The 15,261-nt window shown below is 41.6% G+C and overlaps 1 protein-coding gene across 4 annotated transcripts in view; it reads left to right on the top strand.

Moving 5' to 3' along the window:
• The first annotated feature begins 501 nt into the window (after window positions 1-501).
• The window catches only part of elnb (elastin b), a 28,458-nt gene continuing 13,698 nt past the window's right edge, over window positions 502-15,261 (top strand). Inside the window, exons 1-33 of one of the 4 annotated variants that reach the window (XM_036588350.1) lie at window positions 502-724; window positions 2,287-2,487; window positions 4,104-4,145; window positions 4,278-4,469; window positions 4,607-4,633; window positions 4,756-5,064; window positions 5,702-5,728; window positions 5,856-6,026; window positions 6,128-6,151; window positions 6,378-6,650; window positions 7,189-7,215; window positions 7,397-7,450; window positions 7,481-7,627; window positions 7,779-7,856; window positions 8,047-8,379; window positions 9,083-9,157; window positions 9,245-9,292; window positions 9,380-9,430; window positions 9,519-9,551; window positions 9,648-9,725; window positions 10,083-10,124; window positions 10,215-10,733; window positions 10,831-10,857; window positions 11,029-11,385; window positions 11,484-11,513; window positions 12,018-12,371; window positions 12,504-12,530; window positions 12,735-13,079; window positions 13,164-13,193; window positions 13,399-13,605; window positions 13,963-13,995; window positions 14,568-14,792; window positions 15,071-15,103. In XM_036588350.1, coding sequence (XP_036444243.1) covers window positions 649-724; window positions 2,287-2,487; window positions 4,104-4,145; window positions 4,278-4,469; window positions 4,607-4,633; window positions 4,756-5,064; window positions 5,702-5,728; window positions 5,856-6,026; window positions 6,128-6,151; window positions 6,378-6,650; window positions 7,189-7,215; window positions 7,397-7,450; window positions 7,481-7,627; window positions 7,779-7,856; window positions 8,047-8,379; window positions 9,083-9,157; window positions 9,245-9,292; window positions 9,380-9,430; window positions 9,519-9,551; window positions 9,648-9,725; window positions 10,083-10,124; window positions 10,215-10,733; window positions 10,831-10,857; window positions 11,029-11,385; window positions 11,484-11,513; window positions 12,018-12,371; window positions 12,504-12,530; window positions 12,735-13,079; window positions 13,164-13,193; window positions 13,399-13,605; window positions 13,963-13,995; window positions 14,568-14,792; window positions 15,071-15,103 — 4,495 coding nt within the window. In that variant the 5' untranslated portion in view covers window positions 502-648. Of the gene's footprint in view, window positions 725-2,286; window positions 2,488-4,103; window positions 4,146-4,277; window positions 4,470-4,606; window positions 4,634-4,755; window positions 5,065-5,701; window positions 5,729-5,855; window positions 6,027-6,127; window positions 6,152-6,377; window positions 6,651-7,188; window positions 7,216-7,396; window positions 7,628-7,778; window positions 7,857-8,046; window positions 8,380-9,082; window positions 9,158-9,244; window positions 9,293-9,379; window positions 9,431-9,518; window positions 9,552-9,647; window positions 9,726-10,082; window positions 10,125-10,214; window positions 10,734-10,830; window positions 10,858-11,028; window positions 11,386-11,483; window positions 11,514-12,017; window positions 12,372-12,503; window positions 12,531-12,734; window positions 13,080-13,163; window positions 13,194-13,398; window positions 13,606-13,962; window positions 13,996-14,567; window positions 14,793-15,070; window positions 15,104-15,261 lie in introns of all 4 variants that reach the window. The other 3 variants (XM_036588348.1, XM_036588351.1, XM_036588352.1) reach the window with 3 other exon arrangements.

Here is a 15,261-nt window from a genome sequence, read left to right as displayed (position 1 = left end):
AGTTTGCTAACAAAATAAATGATATATCCTGAATTACCACAAATCTCTGTGGTCAATTCTTAGGAATCCATAAGACATAAGAAGAATTAGATACATAGTATGTTTCCATCACTGATATGATTTCATGAATTCATCAAAACAACCTGCCAAACACTTCTTGAGTCAATGAAAGTTTCTAATGAATACAGACTGACTGGCATGTCTTGCATATGTAGCTCCACATGCAGGGGAACAGCACAAACTAAAGAAATAACCTTATCTGGACTGTTTCGGTTCTTCTCTAGAGCAACAGAATGAAGAAAAATGGCATACTCTTGGACTTCATGAGAATAACTGGCAGGCAGAACATTTTCTTTTGGTGGGGCGAGATGTTGGCAGCTCTCTCTCTCTCTCTCTCTCTCTCTCTCTCTCTCTCTCTCTCAAGCTGCTTTGGGGGCCTTAAAGTGTACGTGTAATATACACAGAGTTGGGTCTCATTATTAATAGTCCCTATCTTTTACCTTCATCCAAACCATCCCCAGCACACACACACATCCCACTCCTCCTTCCCTCCTCTTTCCCTTTTTCAACACATGGGTGTACATCTATGAGTTTTTGGGGGGGATAAAACCCCCAGGCTGGGAGAGCAGAGGGGTACTGCAGAGCAGGATGGCGAAGGGGACGGCTGTGCTGCTTTTGCATGGATTTGTCCTGCTGGCTGTGTGTGGCCCCTCACTTCAAGGAGGTAAGACCCTGTTCCTGCTCCACTGTAGAGGTGTTCTCTGTCTCTCATACATTCCGAGTGTGCTGAAATACAGCATCCTCCACTAACAGAATCTTAGTCAGCATTATAGAGTTTATTTCTGTTTCCAAAACCAGGCTCTGCATGTGTTGTTTTTGGTATTTCTTGATTTACTCCCAAATAGTAGCACAATGTCAAGGAGTTTATTCTGCTGAAGAAATGCTGTTGTGGCAGTTGATGCATTGCTGGAGGATAGTTTACGAGTACTGGTTTTCCCTGAACTTTGTTGCAGTCTGCAGTTTTAGAATAAAACAGTGATGTGGTCATTAACCATATCATTACTGATATAATAATAATGCTACTACTATTGCTACTACTACTACTACTACTACTACTAATAATAATAATAATAATTGTAATATTGAAAATAAATATAGTAATGTCAATGTAAGCAAAAGGAATTCAAACATTCTAGAGATTTTGGTATTACAAGCTGATATGAACAAGCATTTCTATGAAAGCTGGATTATGGACTTTTAATTTTTAAAAAAAAGTAATTCTGAACCAGTCTACATGAATTAGAAAATAAAGCAAAATAAAATGTCTCACTGAATAATCACACTGTTGCAATATAGAAACAGGTTTCCTTTGATTTATGTCTCTTTTTGTAATGCAGTAAAGATTACTACTTCATTAGCAACTGTTAATTGGAAATTTAATATATATTTTAATTCTCCAGTTGGATGGTCACAGGAGATTACACAAACCAGGGTCAGAATGTTCTGTAATCACCTGCCCTCAAACTAATTCTGAAGCTTAGACACATAATTCTGATTGTTTGGCTTCAAAAGTAGTTTAGTTTGTGCCTGAATTTAAACAAAAGCATAAATCACTATCATCTCTTGATGACAGCATGCACTGCTGTCTCCAAGGAAAATAAGGAAATAAGTCCACTACTTGGATTTAAAAGCATATCTTTGAAGTTGATGATTCATTTGCAGTTGCAGGTGTTTTATGAACTTCTGTATGGTAAAAAATAGTATGCAATTTAAGTGTTGAAGCAGCGATAATACTAATTGTGAGGTACATGGATGTGAATATTTATTACCATGTCTACTCATGTAAAGGAGAGCTAAAGCAGAGCTAAAGATCTATTACAGGTCATTGTATTCCATATCTAGCAACAACCTATGTGTTGTCCTCTGAGGTTCATATTATAAGATTTGCTTGTTTCAGTAGTCTTGAGTTCCGACTTCTTAGACAAGGCCACCTAAATATAGGACATTAGTCTCCATTAGTCTCCATAAGACTTACTCCCTCCTTTGATTTTATTATTTCACTTATAAATTTGAGTTTATTGATTGATAGAAAGGCCTTCTTAATTACTAAGGACTATTATTGTTATTAATATTTCTTTGGGTCATATGTTCTGTAGTGAGCAGATTTTTATAGTGCACAAACCCAAAGTTGTCCATTTATGTACTTTCAACAGATTCTGTGTCATTCATCATCAGCCCTTATCAAGCCACTCAATCCCTGTGAATGTTTGTGCTCTTCTATTGTAGGAGTCTACATACCAGCTGCAGGAGGAGGAGCTGGAGCTGGATTAGGGGCTGGCATTGGAGCTGGAGTTGGACTTGGTACTGGAACTGGTCTAGCAGGGGGTCTTGGAGCTGGACCTGGCATAGGAGCAGGACTTGGCCCTGAAGGGATAGGGACCGGAATCCGTCCAGGGACTGGTCTGGGTGCTGGCCCTGGAGCAGGAGGTGGTTGACATTCTCCTTTTAAATGAACATAAAGAGCTCTAGTGTTACTTTCCTATATACATAGGAAATATGAACTTTCTGCCTCTGGAGTTTTTTTTTGCCTTTAGACAACTAAATCTTTCACAACCTAAGCGTATATATTTAATGAATTATTTGGTAATAGACGACTTCTTCTACTTTTAAATTTATTCTCTGTTGTCGCTGTTTGCACTAGCTGCTAGCTAACGTCTACTTCCCCTGGTGTGCATCTCTCTCTCTTTCTCTCTCTCTCTCTCTCTCTCTCTCTCTCTCTCTGTGCCTTTTGTCAACTCGCGTTACTCGTGAAAAGCCTTCATTTTCTTTTTTTCAAAGTATTTAAGCTGCCAATATCGACTTACCGAGATTTTTTTCTTGACAAGCGGGTTTAGCCGCCTTTAAGTGTAGAGGACGTGGACGTCATCTACCAGTGACGTGACGTCAAGCGCGACACAGCTCGCTCTCTCCTCTCTGCCGTATTTATGTCATTAAGTTACGTTTTCCACCATTTTCCACGCTCCTAAGACGATACCGTCTGCAGTTAAGTTTTTTGTAAGATTTTTAAAGCTGCCAAAAAACGCATTCTGTGTCTTTATGATTCTCACCCAGACCTGCGCAAAGTGGCGGGAAACCGGGGAACCTCGTAACTCTGTGAGGAGCGCTGTAGACAGAGGGACAGTCCACTGTGAGAGAAAGGGGGGAGAGTGAAATAATACTGAATAACAAAAATCAAATGTTGATGATAACCAAGGGGTTCACACTGAATACATGTTACGTCAGTGGGATTACTTTTATCATTATCTGTTATTTATTATCATGTTTTTGTTGTTTTTTTTATTGCGTTTGTTTTCTCTAGCACACCCTCTTCCTTGTAAAGGTCCACATAGGGGTTTTAAAAACCCATTCCTCCGAGGCGATGTGCGCTACTGCTTAATGTCAACAACGTTAACCTTTTTAACTCCTTGGAACCACCGGTGGTTCCAAAATGCACTTCGTCATATTCTTTACCCCACAACTAACATATTTTACAAGCTTCATTCAAACAGTGGGTGTCATATGAGAGCTGTAACTGTCTTCTTTCCAGTCAAATAGATGGGTAATGTAATTTTAAACCCTTATAATAAAAGAAGCTGAACTCAATTTTTTTTTCTACTGAAAGTTGACCCATTTTTCCACAAATCTGAACTATAAACTGGATCTCAGATGGTGTCTCTTCAGGTATATGCACTGTAAAAATTATTTTATAAAAAATACAAAGAGCATCCAAGATTTTTTTTGCTTTCAGCAATAAAATGTAAGCATATAGCAACATGTTTATGATCATAAAACACATTTTCTGTTAATTTGAGGGGAGCTTTTACAAAAAAAAAACAATTACATTTATTTCATGCAGTTACTGAATAAGTTGCCTTAAAAATTGGGCATGCAAATTCAGATAGAAAAACCGAAATATACCCACAAGCACAAACAACTCAAATGCAAATTTTACATAGACATAAACAGACAATTAATCACTTTACTTAATCATGTTTTTATTATATAATTTTAATTACAATATGCACACTTTTACATTATACTTTTCGCTCCATTTTTCTCAATAGTACCAGGCAGCATTCTTGGTTACAAGCCAGGGAAGGCACGAGGTGAGTGACACCCTTCACATTTTTATAACACTCTATCTTTGTAATATTTAGTCAAATTGTTTTTGTATTGGTTTTAGAGGTAAAAGACAAAAGTTTTTCAAAAGTAAGCCACGATTTGTTATTTCATTATAGGTCCTGGTGCAGTAGGAGCTGGATTTGGAGGGCCAGGTGCTGGAACTGGAGCATTTGGCCCAGGTCTTGGCCCAGGAGGAGTTGGCCCGGGTGGTTATGGTGCAGGCCTCGGAGCAGGTCAACCAGCCACTGGAGGTGTTGGAACTGGTGGACTAGGCGTTGGGGGGTTGGGCACTGGAGGCCTTGGAGCAGGTTTGCAGAAGTTCTGATAAGCTCTGATTTTTGAGTATAATTTGTCAGTAAACACCAGGATGAATTATTTTCTGAACAATCAAATGTATGTCTTGGTGAAATTTCTCTGTAACCTGTCTATTGTTTCATGTTCTCAGGCCCTGGTGTAAAGCCTCCCAAATCAGGTTTGTAACCAACTGCACTTGTGTGATAATTTTGGGTGTCATAGAATATTGTAGCTGTGAATCAACAAATACTCCTACAACATCATGAGTAACTGAGAATAATGGGTAGCACTGTATTACAGGATATGGTGGCCGTGTTGGGTTTGCACCTGGTGGTGTGGGTACCGGCATCGGACCAGCAGGAGTTGGTCCAGGAGGCTTCGGACCTGGAGGAGTTGCTCCAGGAGGTTTCGGACCAGGAGGAGGAGTTGGTCCAGGAGGCATTGGACCAGCAGGAGTTGGTCTAGGAGGCTTCGGACCAGGAGGAGTTGGTCCAGGAGGCATTGGACCAGGAGGAGTTGGTCCAGGAGGCATTGGACCTGGAGGAATTGGTCCAGGAAGCATTGCACCTGGAGGAATTGGCACTGGAGGAGTTGGTCCCTCTGGAGCAGGTACGATTATTCACAAAGTTGACCAGGGACAACTACATGATCCATTTGCTTCACAATGATGGTTAAAGACTTTTGAAAGAATTTGCAATATTCATGACCTTGCTGAAACAAATTTATAGAACTTTTCTGAACAATCTACCATTTAAATAAACGATCAAGAATAGGGAAGGCTAGGGGCTCCCAAGTGTGGAAGGATAGCTTTGTCTTATCTTCCTGTCAGTTTAATGCAATGATATTCAATTGCAGACATCTCAGGCAACTCAAATAGATGCAATGATTGACTACATATCATGGTTGATTAGCGACCCAAGCTTATGTTCACTAACAACTAATGTTCAAAGCTCTTAAGGGGATGGACTTTGTTGGGCTGGCCAAACCATTCTACTTCAGGTAGAAGTCTTCCACCCAGAGTTCAAGAATCTCTACCTTTTGCAGATACATTGTTAATTCCTATGTCTGAGCATTCCTAGAATCATCTCAGTATTCTATGTGGATAAAGTATGAGTGACCTTTACCAAAAGAACAACTTTCAATCTGAGATTTTATTCTGGTTGTTACACCTCATAGGATATAATAGTTGTCATGTCGTTATTGCTCTTCAAGACTTAACCCTCTCAATCTTCAACGTTTTTACCAGGAGCTGCTGTCAAGCCTCCGAAAATAGGTGAGACGGAACACAACCATAGTAATCTACTTAATATTTTTGAGTACTTTGCAGACATAGATATCCAAGAACAGTACATTTCAGCAGATCATGTAATGATTCATTTACCCATGTATGTTCTCTCTAGGGCTGGGATATGGTGGTCAGGTTATTGGCACTGGAGGACTTGGCACTGGTGCGCTAGGAGGCACTGGACTTAGACCAGGAGGAGTTGGGCCTGGAGGTGCAGGACTTGGTGGGCTTGGTGTTACCAGTCCAGGCGCTGGCACTGGTTTAGGGCCAGGAGGTCTTGGACAAGGTAAGGGAACATTAGCTCAGTAAAAATAATTGAGGTTCCAATATTTTTGTTTATTTTCCTGGGGATCTTACTGATAATTAAACTTTATTACATTTTGACAGGAATTAGGAAACCTGCAAAGACAGGTGAGAAACATTTTATTCTATATTTGAGCAACTGATGTGAGGATTTTTTTATTTGCAGATGCCAAGACTTAAACAGATTAAACAGCCTAATGCTGATTCCTGAGATAGACTCTTCATTCAAACTGCATGCTAGGATACATCTTTTGCAGCATCTGTTTTTATCTTTTGCATACATTTCACAGGTTTAACAGAAAACATAAAATGATTTATGTTATTTGCTGAACAGGATATGGAGGGAGGGGTGTGGGTCTAGGTCCTGTTGGTGGAGGGCCTGGCACTCTTGGAGCAGGGGGAGTAGGTCCTGGAAGTATTGGTCCAGGAGGAGTGGTTCCTGGTGGTCTTGGCCCTGGAGGAGTGGGTCCTGGTGGTCTTGGTCCAGGAGGAGTAGGTCCTGGTGGTCTTGGTCCAGGAGGAGTAGTTCCTGGTGGTCTTGGTCTGGGAGGAGTTGGTCCTGGTGGTCTGAGTCCAGGAGGAGTCGGACCAGGTGGTTTTGGAAGAGGTTAGATATGTTATGCTGATATCGTACATATAAACAACTAGTCTCAAACTACATGGAATTGCAGTAGAATTTTCTGACAGAATCACAATTTAAGTAATAGAAATCCACGTTGTCACTGCAGTTTGATCCAAAACTAGATTGACGGAAGTGAGTGTACAGTTCTTGAACCCTTTGTGAGTAGTGATCAAAGCTCAGGAAGACTACGGTCAAAACTTCTGATTTCCTTCTTAGACTGTTAAGCCATGTGTTACCCTTTTGGTGCAAATATTATTCCCCTTGGAAAACTTTAGTACTGCTCTACATAAATAAAACACAAAAATGTTTAATCAATTATTTTCTGACAGTTTAATTAATTAATAACTCTGATAAATTATACCCTATTGGCTTTTATTGAGGTGTTGTTACTATAGACTAGGCTAAAATACTGTACAGAGTTGCTTTCAGGGTTTTCTATATCTGCCCTTAGTGTTGCAGAAATTTACTATTGATACAAAATTTTTTTTTTGTAAAATACAGTATTTGCTGTTTCTGTTTTTAGGAGTTGGTGGGAAACCTCCAAAAGCAGGTCAGTAGTAGTGGTTGTATGATTGTGTCTTTCTTTCAGAACATTATATACCATAGCAGAGGAGAGCATGAAGAACATTAATAAACATTAAATAATAGTGTTTCTTCTAATGGAGTATATATATATATACAGAAATTGTTTTCAAAAAGTTTTCAAAATATTGCTTTTTGTATGGTTGGAGGTTTGGGCCAGACTGGAGTTGGACCAGGCGGAATTGGCACGGGAGTTAGACCAGGTGGACTTGTTCCAGGAGGAGTTGGTCCAGGTGGAGTTGTTCCAGGAGGAGTTGGTCCAGGTGGAGTTGTTCCAGGAGGAGTTGGTCCAGGTGGACTTGTTCCAGGAGGAGTTGGTCCAGGTGGCGTTGGTCCAGGAGGAGTTGGCATAGGCTTTGGTCCTAGTGGAGTAGGAGCTGGTAAGCATCCTTAATTCACTCTATTTATCAAAAACACAAAATCTGGATTGCGGTGGGAATCAATATACCCAATGGCTCTGTGTTGTCTGAACAAGTCATGTGCATGGGTATATTTATATTTTTGTAAGTGCATTTGATTTGTTGCTCTCAGGTGGTTATGGAGGATATGGCAGTGTTGGTGGCCCTGTAGGCCTGTACCCTGGAGCTGGCCAAAAACCACCAAAAACAGGTAGGACACTGACAGGTCTTATTTGATATTTTTTGGTGCTTGTAGTTTCAAAGCAGCTGAGAACTTTAGGACATTAAATAGTAGAAAAATCCACATTAGGACCTAGAGGAACTAGTTGGAGGTGCAGGAGCTAGACCTAGTGGCATAGGACTCACTCCTGGTATAACTGGTATCCGTCCTGGTGGCACAGGTGTCCGTGCTGGAGGTACTGGAGTTAGCCCTGGCAGAGTCGGAGTTGGCCCTAGTGGTGTTGGAATTGGCCCTTCTGGAGCAGGAGTTGGCCCAAGTGGTGCAGGAATTGGCCCTGGTGGTGTAGGAGTTGGCCCTGGTGGAGCAGGAGTCGGCCCTGGTGGAGTGGGAGTTGGCCCTGGTGGAGTGGGAGTCAGCCCTGGTGGAGTGGGAGTTGGCCCTGGTGGAGTGGGAGTCAGCCCTGGTGGAGTGGGAGTCGGCCCTGGCGGAGCGGGATTTGGCCCTGGTGGAGCGGGAGTCGGCCCTGGTGGAGCGGGAGTTGGTCCAGCTGGAGGTAGCTACAAAAACATGCCTCTTGTTTTATTGTATTGCTTGTTGAATGTGCACTCTTTGTCCATTTTATCCGCTCCACTTACTTGTAGGTGCACTTTGTAGTTCTACAATTACAGACTGTAAGCCCCCTTTTACCCTGTTCTTCAATGGTCAGGACCACCATTATTTGAGTAGTAGATTATTCTCAGCACTGCAGTGAGTGTTAGTGACAGAACAGTGCTTCTGGAGTTTTTAAATACTGTGTGCTCTTACTGTCCACCCTATTAGACACACCTACCTTGTTGTTCCACTACGTAGATGTAAATTCAGAGATAGTAGCTCATCTGTTGCTGCACAGTTTGTGTTGGTCATCCTGTAGTCTTTCAAAAAAAACTCCAGCAGCACTGCTGTGTCTTATCCACTCGCACACACACTAACACGTCACCATCACGTCAGTGTCACTGTAGTGCTGAGAACCACCCACATAACACCTGTTCTGTGGTGGCCCTTCCTGTGGAGGTCCTGATCATTGAAGAACTGGGTGAAAGGGGGCTAACAAAGTATGCAGAGAAACAAAAACATGCAGTCTGTAATAACAGAACTACAAAATGGACCTGATAAAATGGACAAACAGTGTAGAAACAAGGTGTTGTACTTAATTAAGCTGGTTGGTGTATATCTGTGTATGTGTTGATTGTCTTCCTCTAATCTCCTTGGCCCTATAGCACCAGTTCTGCCACAGACTGGACCGCAAGGTACTGGACGTAAAATTGGCAAGCCTGGGAAAGCACCAGTGCCAGGTGGTTATGTATCTGCTTTATTTAGCATCACACCAAGTTTATAAATGCAAAATATGTGTTGTAAATGTTATTGTTTTATTCAACTAGGAATTGGTGTTCCTGGGTTGTACCAGGGTGGTATTGTCCCTGGGCAAGGTGAGGGTATTGCTGAAGTGATTAATGATATTTGAGATTTTTTGAGAATGTTTGCAACAGACATTTAGACCAAGTTCTCTCACATAGGTTTTGGTGGTCAAGGAGTTCTGCCAGGCGTAGCTACAGGATCTCAGACTTGTGAGTTTTGAACTTTTTCAATAGTGGAATCAACAATTTGTCTGCTGAATAATCTTTTATCATCTGATCATTGTTGTCCCTCCTGTAGCTCAGCTTGGTCAAGGTGCACTTGGAGCTAACGGTGAGAACATTTACAAATATATACAACCTATAAAAGCCCACAAAATATCAGAACCGAAAGTGATATTTAGTTTTCTTTTCTTTTTATTTTTAACAGGTGGTCGCGGGAGTTTTGCAGGTCAACAGCTTCCGGGAGTGTTCCGTGGATACCCACTCATTTCTCCAAAGTCTGGAGGTATTGTAATGCACGATGCACAATACAAGTAGCAAATCTATAATTCTCAGCAAATATTGTTAAACATCCTTATAACTCTTTAGTAATGTATCGATCTAGGGTAGAGTTACAGGTCTTGCCAGTAAGTGATGCACAAGTAAAATGAGCCAAACTGTTCCTGGATATTTTGCTTGGTTTGTTTATCGTCATAATCTTTCAATTGTCTTCTTTTTTGCATTTTCCCACACAATGCTTGAGAACATTGTGTGCCATAACTCAACCTTGTTAGAGCCATGCCGCTGAGCTTTATCTGTGTCCTTCTATGACTAAATTCTATTCTGTGTTCATTGTTGTTATTTCACTTTTCATCCCTTTCAGGAGTTGGCTCAGCTAAATCTCAGGCTAAAGCAGCTAAATATGGTAAGTCAAGAACTTCGTGATAAACGACTGTGGAAAGAATAAAACTCATAGCAAGCATCAAAGAAATTCATAGGATTATCAATTTTGCAGCAGCAGGCGGGAGAGTACCTGGTCTCGGAGGTGCACTTGGTGTCGGAGGTGTACCTGGAGTTGGTGCTATACCTGGAGCAGGTGGTATCCCTGGTGCTGTACCTGGAGCAGGTGGTATCCCTGGTGCTGTACCTGGAGCAGGTGGTATCCTTGGTGCTATACCTGGAGCAGGTGGTATCCCTGGTGCTGTTCCTGGAGCAGGTGGCATCCCTGGTGCTGTTCCTGGAGCAGGTGGTATCCCTGGTGCTGTTCCTGGAGCAGGTGGTATCCCTGGTGCTGTCCCTGGAGCTGGTGGTATCCCTGGTGCTGTACCTGGAGCAGGTGGTATCCCTGGTGCTGTTCCTGGGGCAGGTGGTATCCCTGGTGCTGTTCCTGGAGCAGGAGGTATCCCTGGTGCTGTTCCTGGAGCTGGTGGTATCCCTGGTGTTGGTGCTGTACCTGGAGCAGGTGGAATTCCTGGAATTGGAGGCATACCTAGTGCTGGGGGTGTACCGGGAGGTAGTGGTGTCTATCCTGGAGGTAAGTTTAGGGTAAACATGAATTTTCACTGGTTCTCATTTGTTTCATGAAACATAGTAATTTCTTTAATAACGTGTCATGTTTTTATCCCTACCAGGAATAGGAGCCAAAGCACGGAAGTATGGTAAGGAAAATGTAAATTAATTTGAATGCATTCGCTGTTATGTGTTAAATGGAATCACAAATATATTTTTCCAGGGAAACGTAAAATCCAAGCCCAAATGAAAATTTCCAGTTAGGGCTTCCCAACAACTTCTTTTTCAATTTATTTAAATATATGCTAATGATCTTTCAGCCTCAGGCATTGGAACAGGTGGACTCCCTGGCTCTGGTATTGGAACAGGTGGTGTTCCTGGGTCTGGACTTGGAGTTGGTGGAATTCCTGGGTCTGGACTTGGAGTTGGTGGACTTGGAGCTGGTGGAGTTCCTGGGTCTGGACTTGGAGTTGGTGGACTTGGAGCTGGTGGAGTTCCTGGGTCTGGACTTGGAGTTGGTGGACTTGGAGCTGGTGGAGTTCCTGGGTCTGGACTTGGAGTTGGTGGGCTTGGAGCTGGTGGAGTTCCTGGGTTTGGACTTGGAGTTGGTGGTCTTGGAGCTGGTGGAGTTCCTGGATTTGGACTTGGAGCTGGTGGACTTGGCGTTGGGCCTGGAGGTAGCTGCCTTCTTCGTACTGTTTGTGTTGAGAAACTAAGATGGTCTTTATTTTTGTATTTGGATTTGTACATTGACTGTTCCTATTCCACATTTCAGGATATGCTGGAGCCAAAGCCCGAAAATATGGTAAGTCTTCTGTGTTCATTAAGAAGAGGTAATGTCCATTTTAGAAATCTGTCACAGATGCGCAGGTTCATATGTTTTCAACTTTTGTGCAATTGTAGTCAAACTAGTCTTTCATCCATGTTGGTGGAATCTACCAGACACACCAACTGTTGTCCTATTGACTGCACTGAGACCGAAAGAAGATTTTTGAGGGGGGCTGAAAATCAGCGACCCTCCATTGCCGTTCTGTTAAACGGAGCTGGCAGAAGTTCGATAGTGAAAAAGGTCTATAACAGGTGACATATAATGAAAAACATTTTTATTTTTAATGAATATAGTATTAATCATAATATAGCATTGATAATTCTTGTGTGGGTAAAACTCACTTCCAACAACAAATAAAAAAAGAAAATTCTTGAAATTAGTCTATAATGCATTTTTGAACGAAACTCCTTAATTATACAGTCAAGAATTATGTAATTTTCCTTCATATCCATAAATCATCAAAACTTTTTATGTATCTAGGTCTACTAGGAGGTGGCACACTTGGTGTAGGAGGTGTACCTGGAGTTGGTGCTATACCTGGAGCAGGTGGCATTCCTGGTGCTGTTCCTGGAGCAGGTGGTATCCCTGGTGCTTTTCCTGGAGCAGGTGGTATCCCAGGTGCTGTTCCTGGAGCTGGTGGTATCCCTGGTGCTGTTCCTGGAGCAGGTGGTATCCCTGGTACTGTTCCTGGAGCAGGTGGTATCCCTGGTGCTGTTCCTGGAGTTGGTGGTATCCCTAGTGTTGGTGCTGTACCTGGAGCAGGTGGAATTCCTGGAATTGGAGGCATACCTAGTGCTGCAGGTGTACCAGGAGGTAGTGGTGTCTATCCTGGAGGTAAGTTTAGGGTAAACATGATTTTTCACTGGTTCTCATCTGTTTCATGAAACTTAAACGAAAACAGAAAAGGAAAGGATATTCTGAATAGTAATGTCTTTAATAACATGTGTCATGTTTTATCCCTACCAGGAATAGGAGCCAAAGCACGGAAGTATGGTAAGGAAAATGTAAATTAATTTGAATGAACTCACTGTTACGTGTTATATAGAATTACAAATATATTTTTCCAGGGAAACGTAAAATGCAGGCCCAAATAAAAACTTCCTGTTAGGGCTTCCCAACAACTTGTTTTTTAACAGCTTCTTATAAGGGCAAAATTTTAATTTATTTAAATATATGCTAATGATCTTTCAACCTCAGGCATTGGAACAGGTGGACTCCTTGGCTCTGGTATTGGAACAGGTAGAGTTCCTGGACTTGCAGCTGGTGGAGTTCCTGGGTCTGGACTTGGAGTTGGTGGTCTTGGAACTGGTGGAGTTCCTGGGTCTGGACTTGGAGTTGGTGGGCTTGGAGCTGGTGGAGTTCCTGGGTCTGGTCTTGGAGTTGGTGGTCTTGGAGCTGGTGGAGTTCCTGGGTCTGGACTTGGAGTTGGTGGTCTTGGAGCTGGCGGAGTTCCTGGGTCTGGAATTGGAGCTGGTGGGCTTGGAGCTGGTACATTTCCTGGGTCTGGACTAGGAGCTGGTGGACTTGGCGTTGGACCTGGAGGTAACTACCTTCTTTGTACTGTTTGTGTTGAGAATTTGATGATTTTTATTTTTGTATGTTGATTGTTCCTATTCCACATTTCAGGATATGCTGGAGCCAAAGCTCGAAAATATGGTAAGTCTTCTGTGTTCTTTTGTAATAAGAAGAAATGTTATGTGACCATTTTTTAACTAAAGCGCTATAGTTCTTAGTAAACCAATTATAATATTCATTAACATCATTTTAATTTTTTTTTACCTTAATTCCAGTTGACCTGCAATAAACAAAGTGTTGTAATACATGGTTCATGTATCATTTGCATTTTAATTGTCTGCTAAAGCTCAGCTTGGAAGTGCTGGTGGAGCTTTAGGTGCTGGAGCATTGCCAGGAGGAGTGCCTCATGGTGGGCTTGGGACCACTGATGTAGCAGGCAGAGGATTTGGAGGTGGTATATATCCTGGTGGAGTTGGAAGAATTGGTGGTCTGCCTGGTGGAGGTGTAGGAACTGGTCTTGGAACCGGAGGACTACCTGGTGCTGGAACTGGAGGTATTAATTAATGTTGTGCTATTATAATTAGACAACTGATCTGTATTTAGACTATTGCACAACAATGCGTATGGGGTTTGGTAAATCAAGTCATGGATTTCCATAAAAAAAGTTTGTTTAATTTACACCTAAACCTTACATTCAATTCATGCAATGAAATCTTAACTGGATATATTTCATTTGAAATCAGCTAGTTTGATGATAATACATTTTCATAACAGGTTAAGGTATTGGACAGTGTACTTTATTTTGGTCTTCTTGACTCTGTCCTGAGATCACCAGTCGTCAAGGAACTGCAATAATTGATCAAAAAGAGTTTTTTATTGATCATTTGTTTTATTATCTAAAATTCCACAGTATATGGATCTGAAGCAAAGGCTCGTAAATATGGTAAGGCAAGAGTTTGATCATTTTCTTAATAATTGAAAAGTTTAATTCCAAAATGCTGTATGTACATTTTCACAATTCTGGGCAGAATGCACGACAAAGAAATCTGTCGCAGATGCGCAGTTTCAAATGTTTTCAACTTTTGTGCAACGCAAATCAACCAAACTAGCCTTTCATCCATGTTGGGGGGAACCACCAGACACGCCAACGGCTCTCCTTTGGCTGCACTGAAGCCAAAAGAAGATTTTTAAGGATGGCTGACAATCAGCGACGCTCCTTTCCGTTCTGTTAAACGGCTGGCAGAAGTTTGATTGTGAGAAAGGTCTATAACAGCTGACGTATAATGGAAAGCAATTTTTTTAAGTAAATCTAGTATTAATCATAATATGGAATTGATAGTTCTTGTATGGGTAAAGCTCATTCTCAGCAACAAATAAAAAAGAAGATTCTCGAAAATAGCTTATAATGCATTTTAGAACAAAACCCTTCAATTACACAGGCAAGGATGATGTAAGGATAATGGAACTTTCCTTCATACATACATAAATTAAAAAAAAGACTTTTTGTGTATCTAGGTCTACTAGGAGGTGCTGGTGGGGTACCAGGTCTAGGAGGAGTTCCAGGCAGGTTGCCTGGTTCAGGTGTTGTACCAGGTGGGACAGGAGCTGGACTTGGTGCAATAGGAAGTCTACCTGGAAGTGGAGTGGCACCAGGAGGGGCAGCTGGTGGTGTACCAGGCAGTGTGCCTGGTGGTGGCTTTGGACCCGGAGGTCTACCTGGAAGTGGCGTTGTGCCTGGAGGTAAACAATTTTGAATTCTCTCAGTTCGCTGATTGATGTTTATTCTAATAAACATATAAATGTGTGAGTGCTTAGCTGATCATCCACATATGCACAATATAATGTTAAAGTATCTTTCTGTTTCTTTAAATGATGGGCTGACAAATATGTAAGACAGCAATCATGTAAACCACCAGTTAGCGTTTACTGGAATGGGCAAACTCATGCTTACTCATGCTTACTCTTACTTACTTCATCAAACCATTTATCTTGATTGTAACATATTTTGTTTTTGATAGGTTACAGACCAGGCTCAAAAGCTGCTAAATATGGTATGTAAAGTGTTTATCTTGACATATAGTTGTATGCAAAAGTTTTAGTGCCCCTGGTCAAATGGCATTTAGTTGATTTTTAAGTGAAAATAACACACAATTACTGTTTATGTGCTAAATTAAACACATTGAAATACAAAATAAAACATAAAACATGT

The sequence above is a fragment of the Colossoma macropomum genome, unplaced genomic scaffold, assembly GCF_904425465.1.
Source record: "Colossoma macropomum unplaced genomic scaffold, Colossoma_macropomum, whole genome shotgun sequence".
In the NCBI taxonomy this organism is placed as follows: domain Eukaryota; kingdom Metazoa; phylum Chordata; class Actinopteri; order Characiformes; family Serrasalmidae; genus Colossoma; species Colossoma macropomum.
The sequence above is the reverse complement of the archived record's forward strand: the minus strand, read 5'-3'. Positions and strand labels throughout refer to the sequence as shown.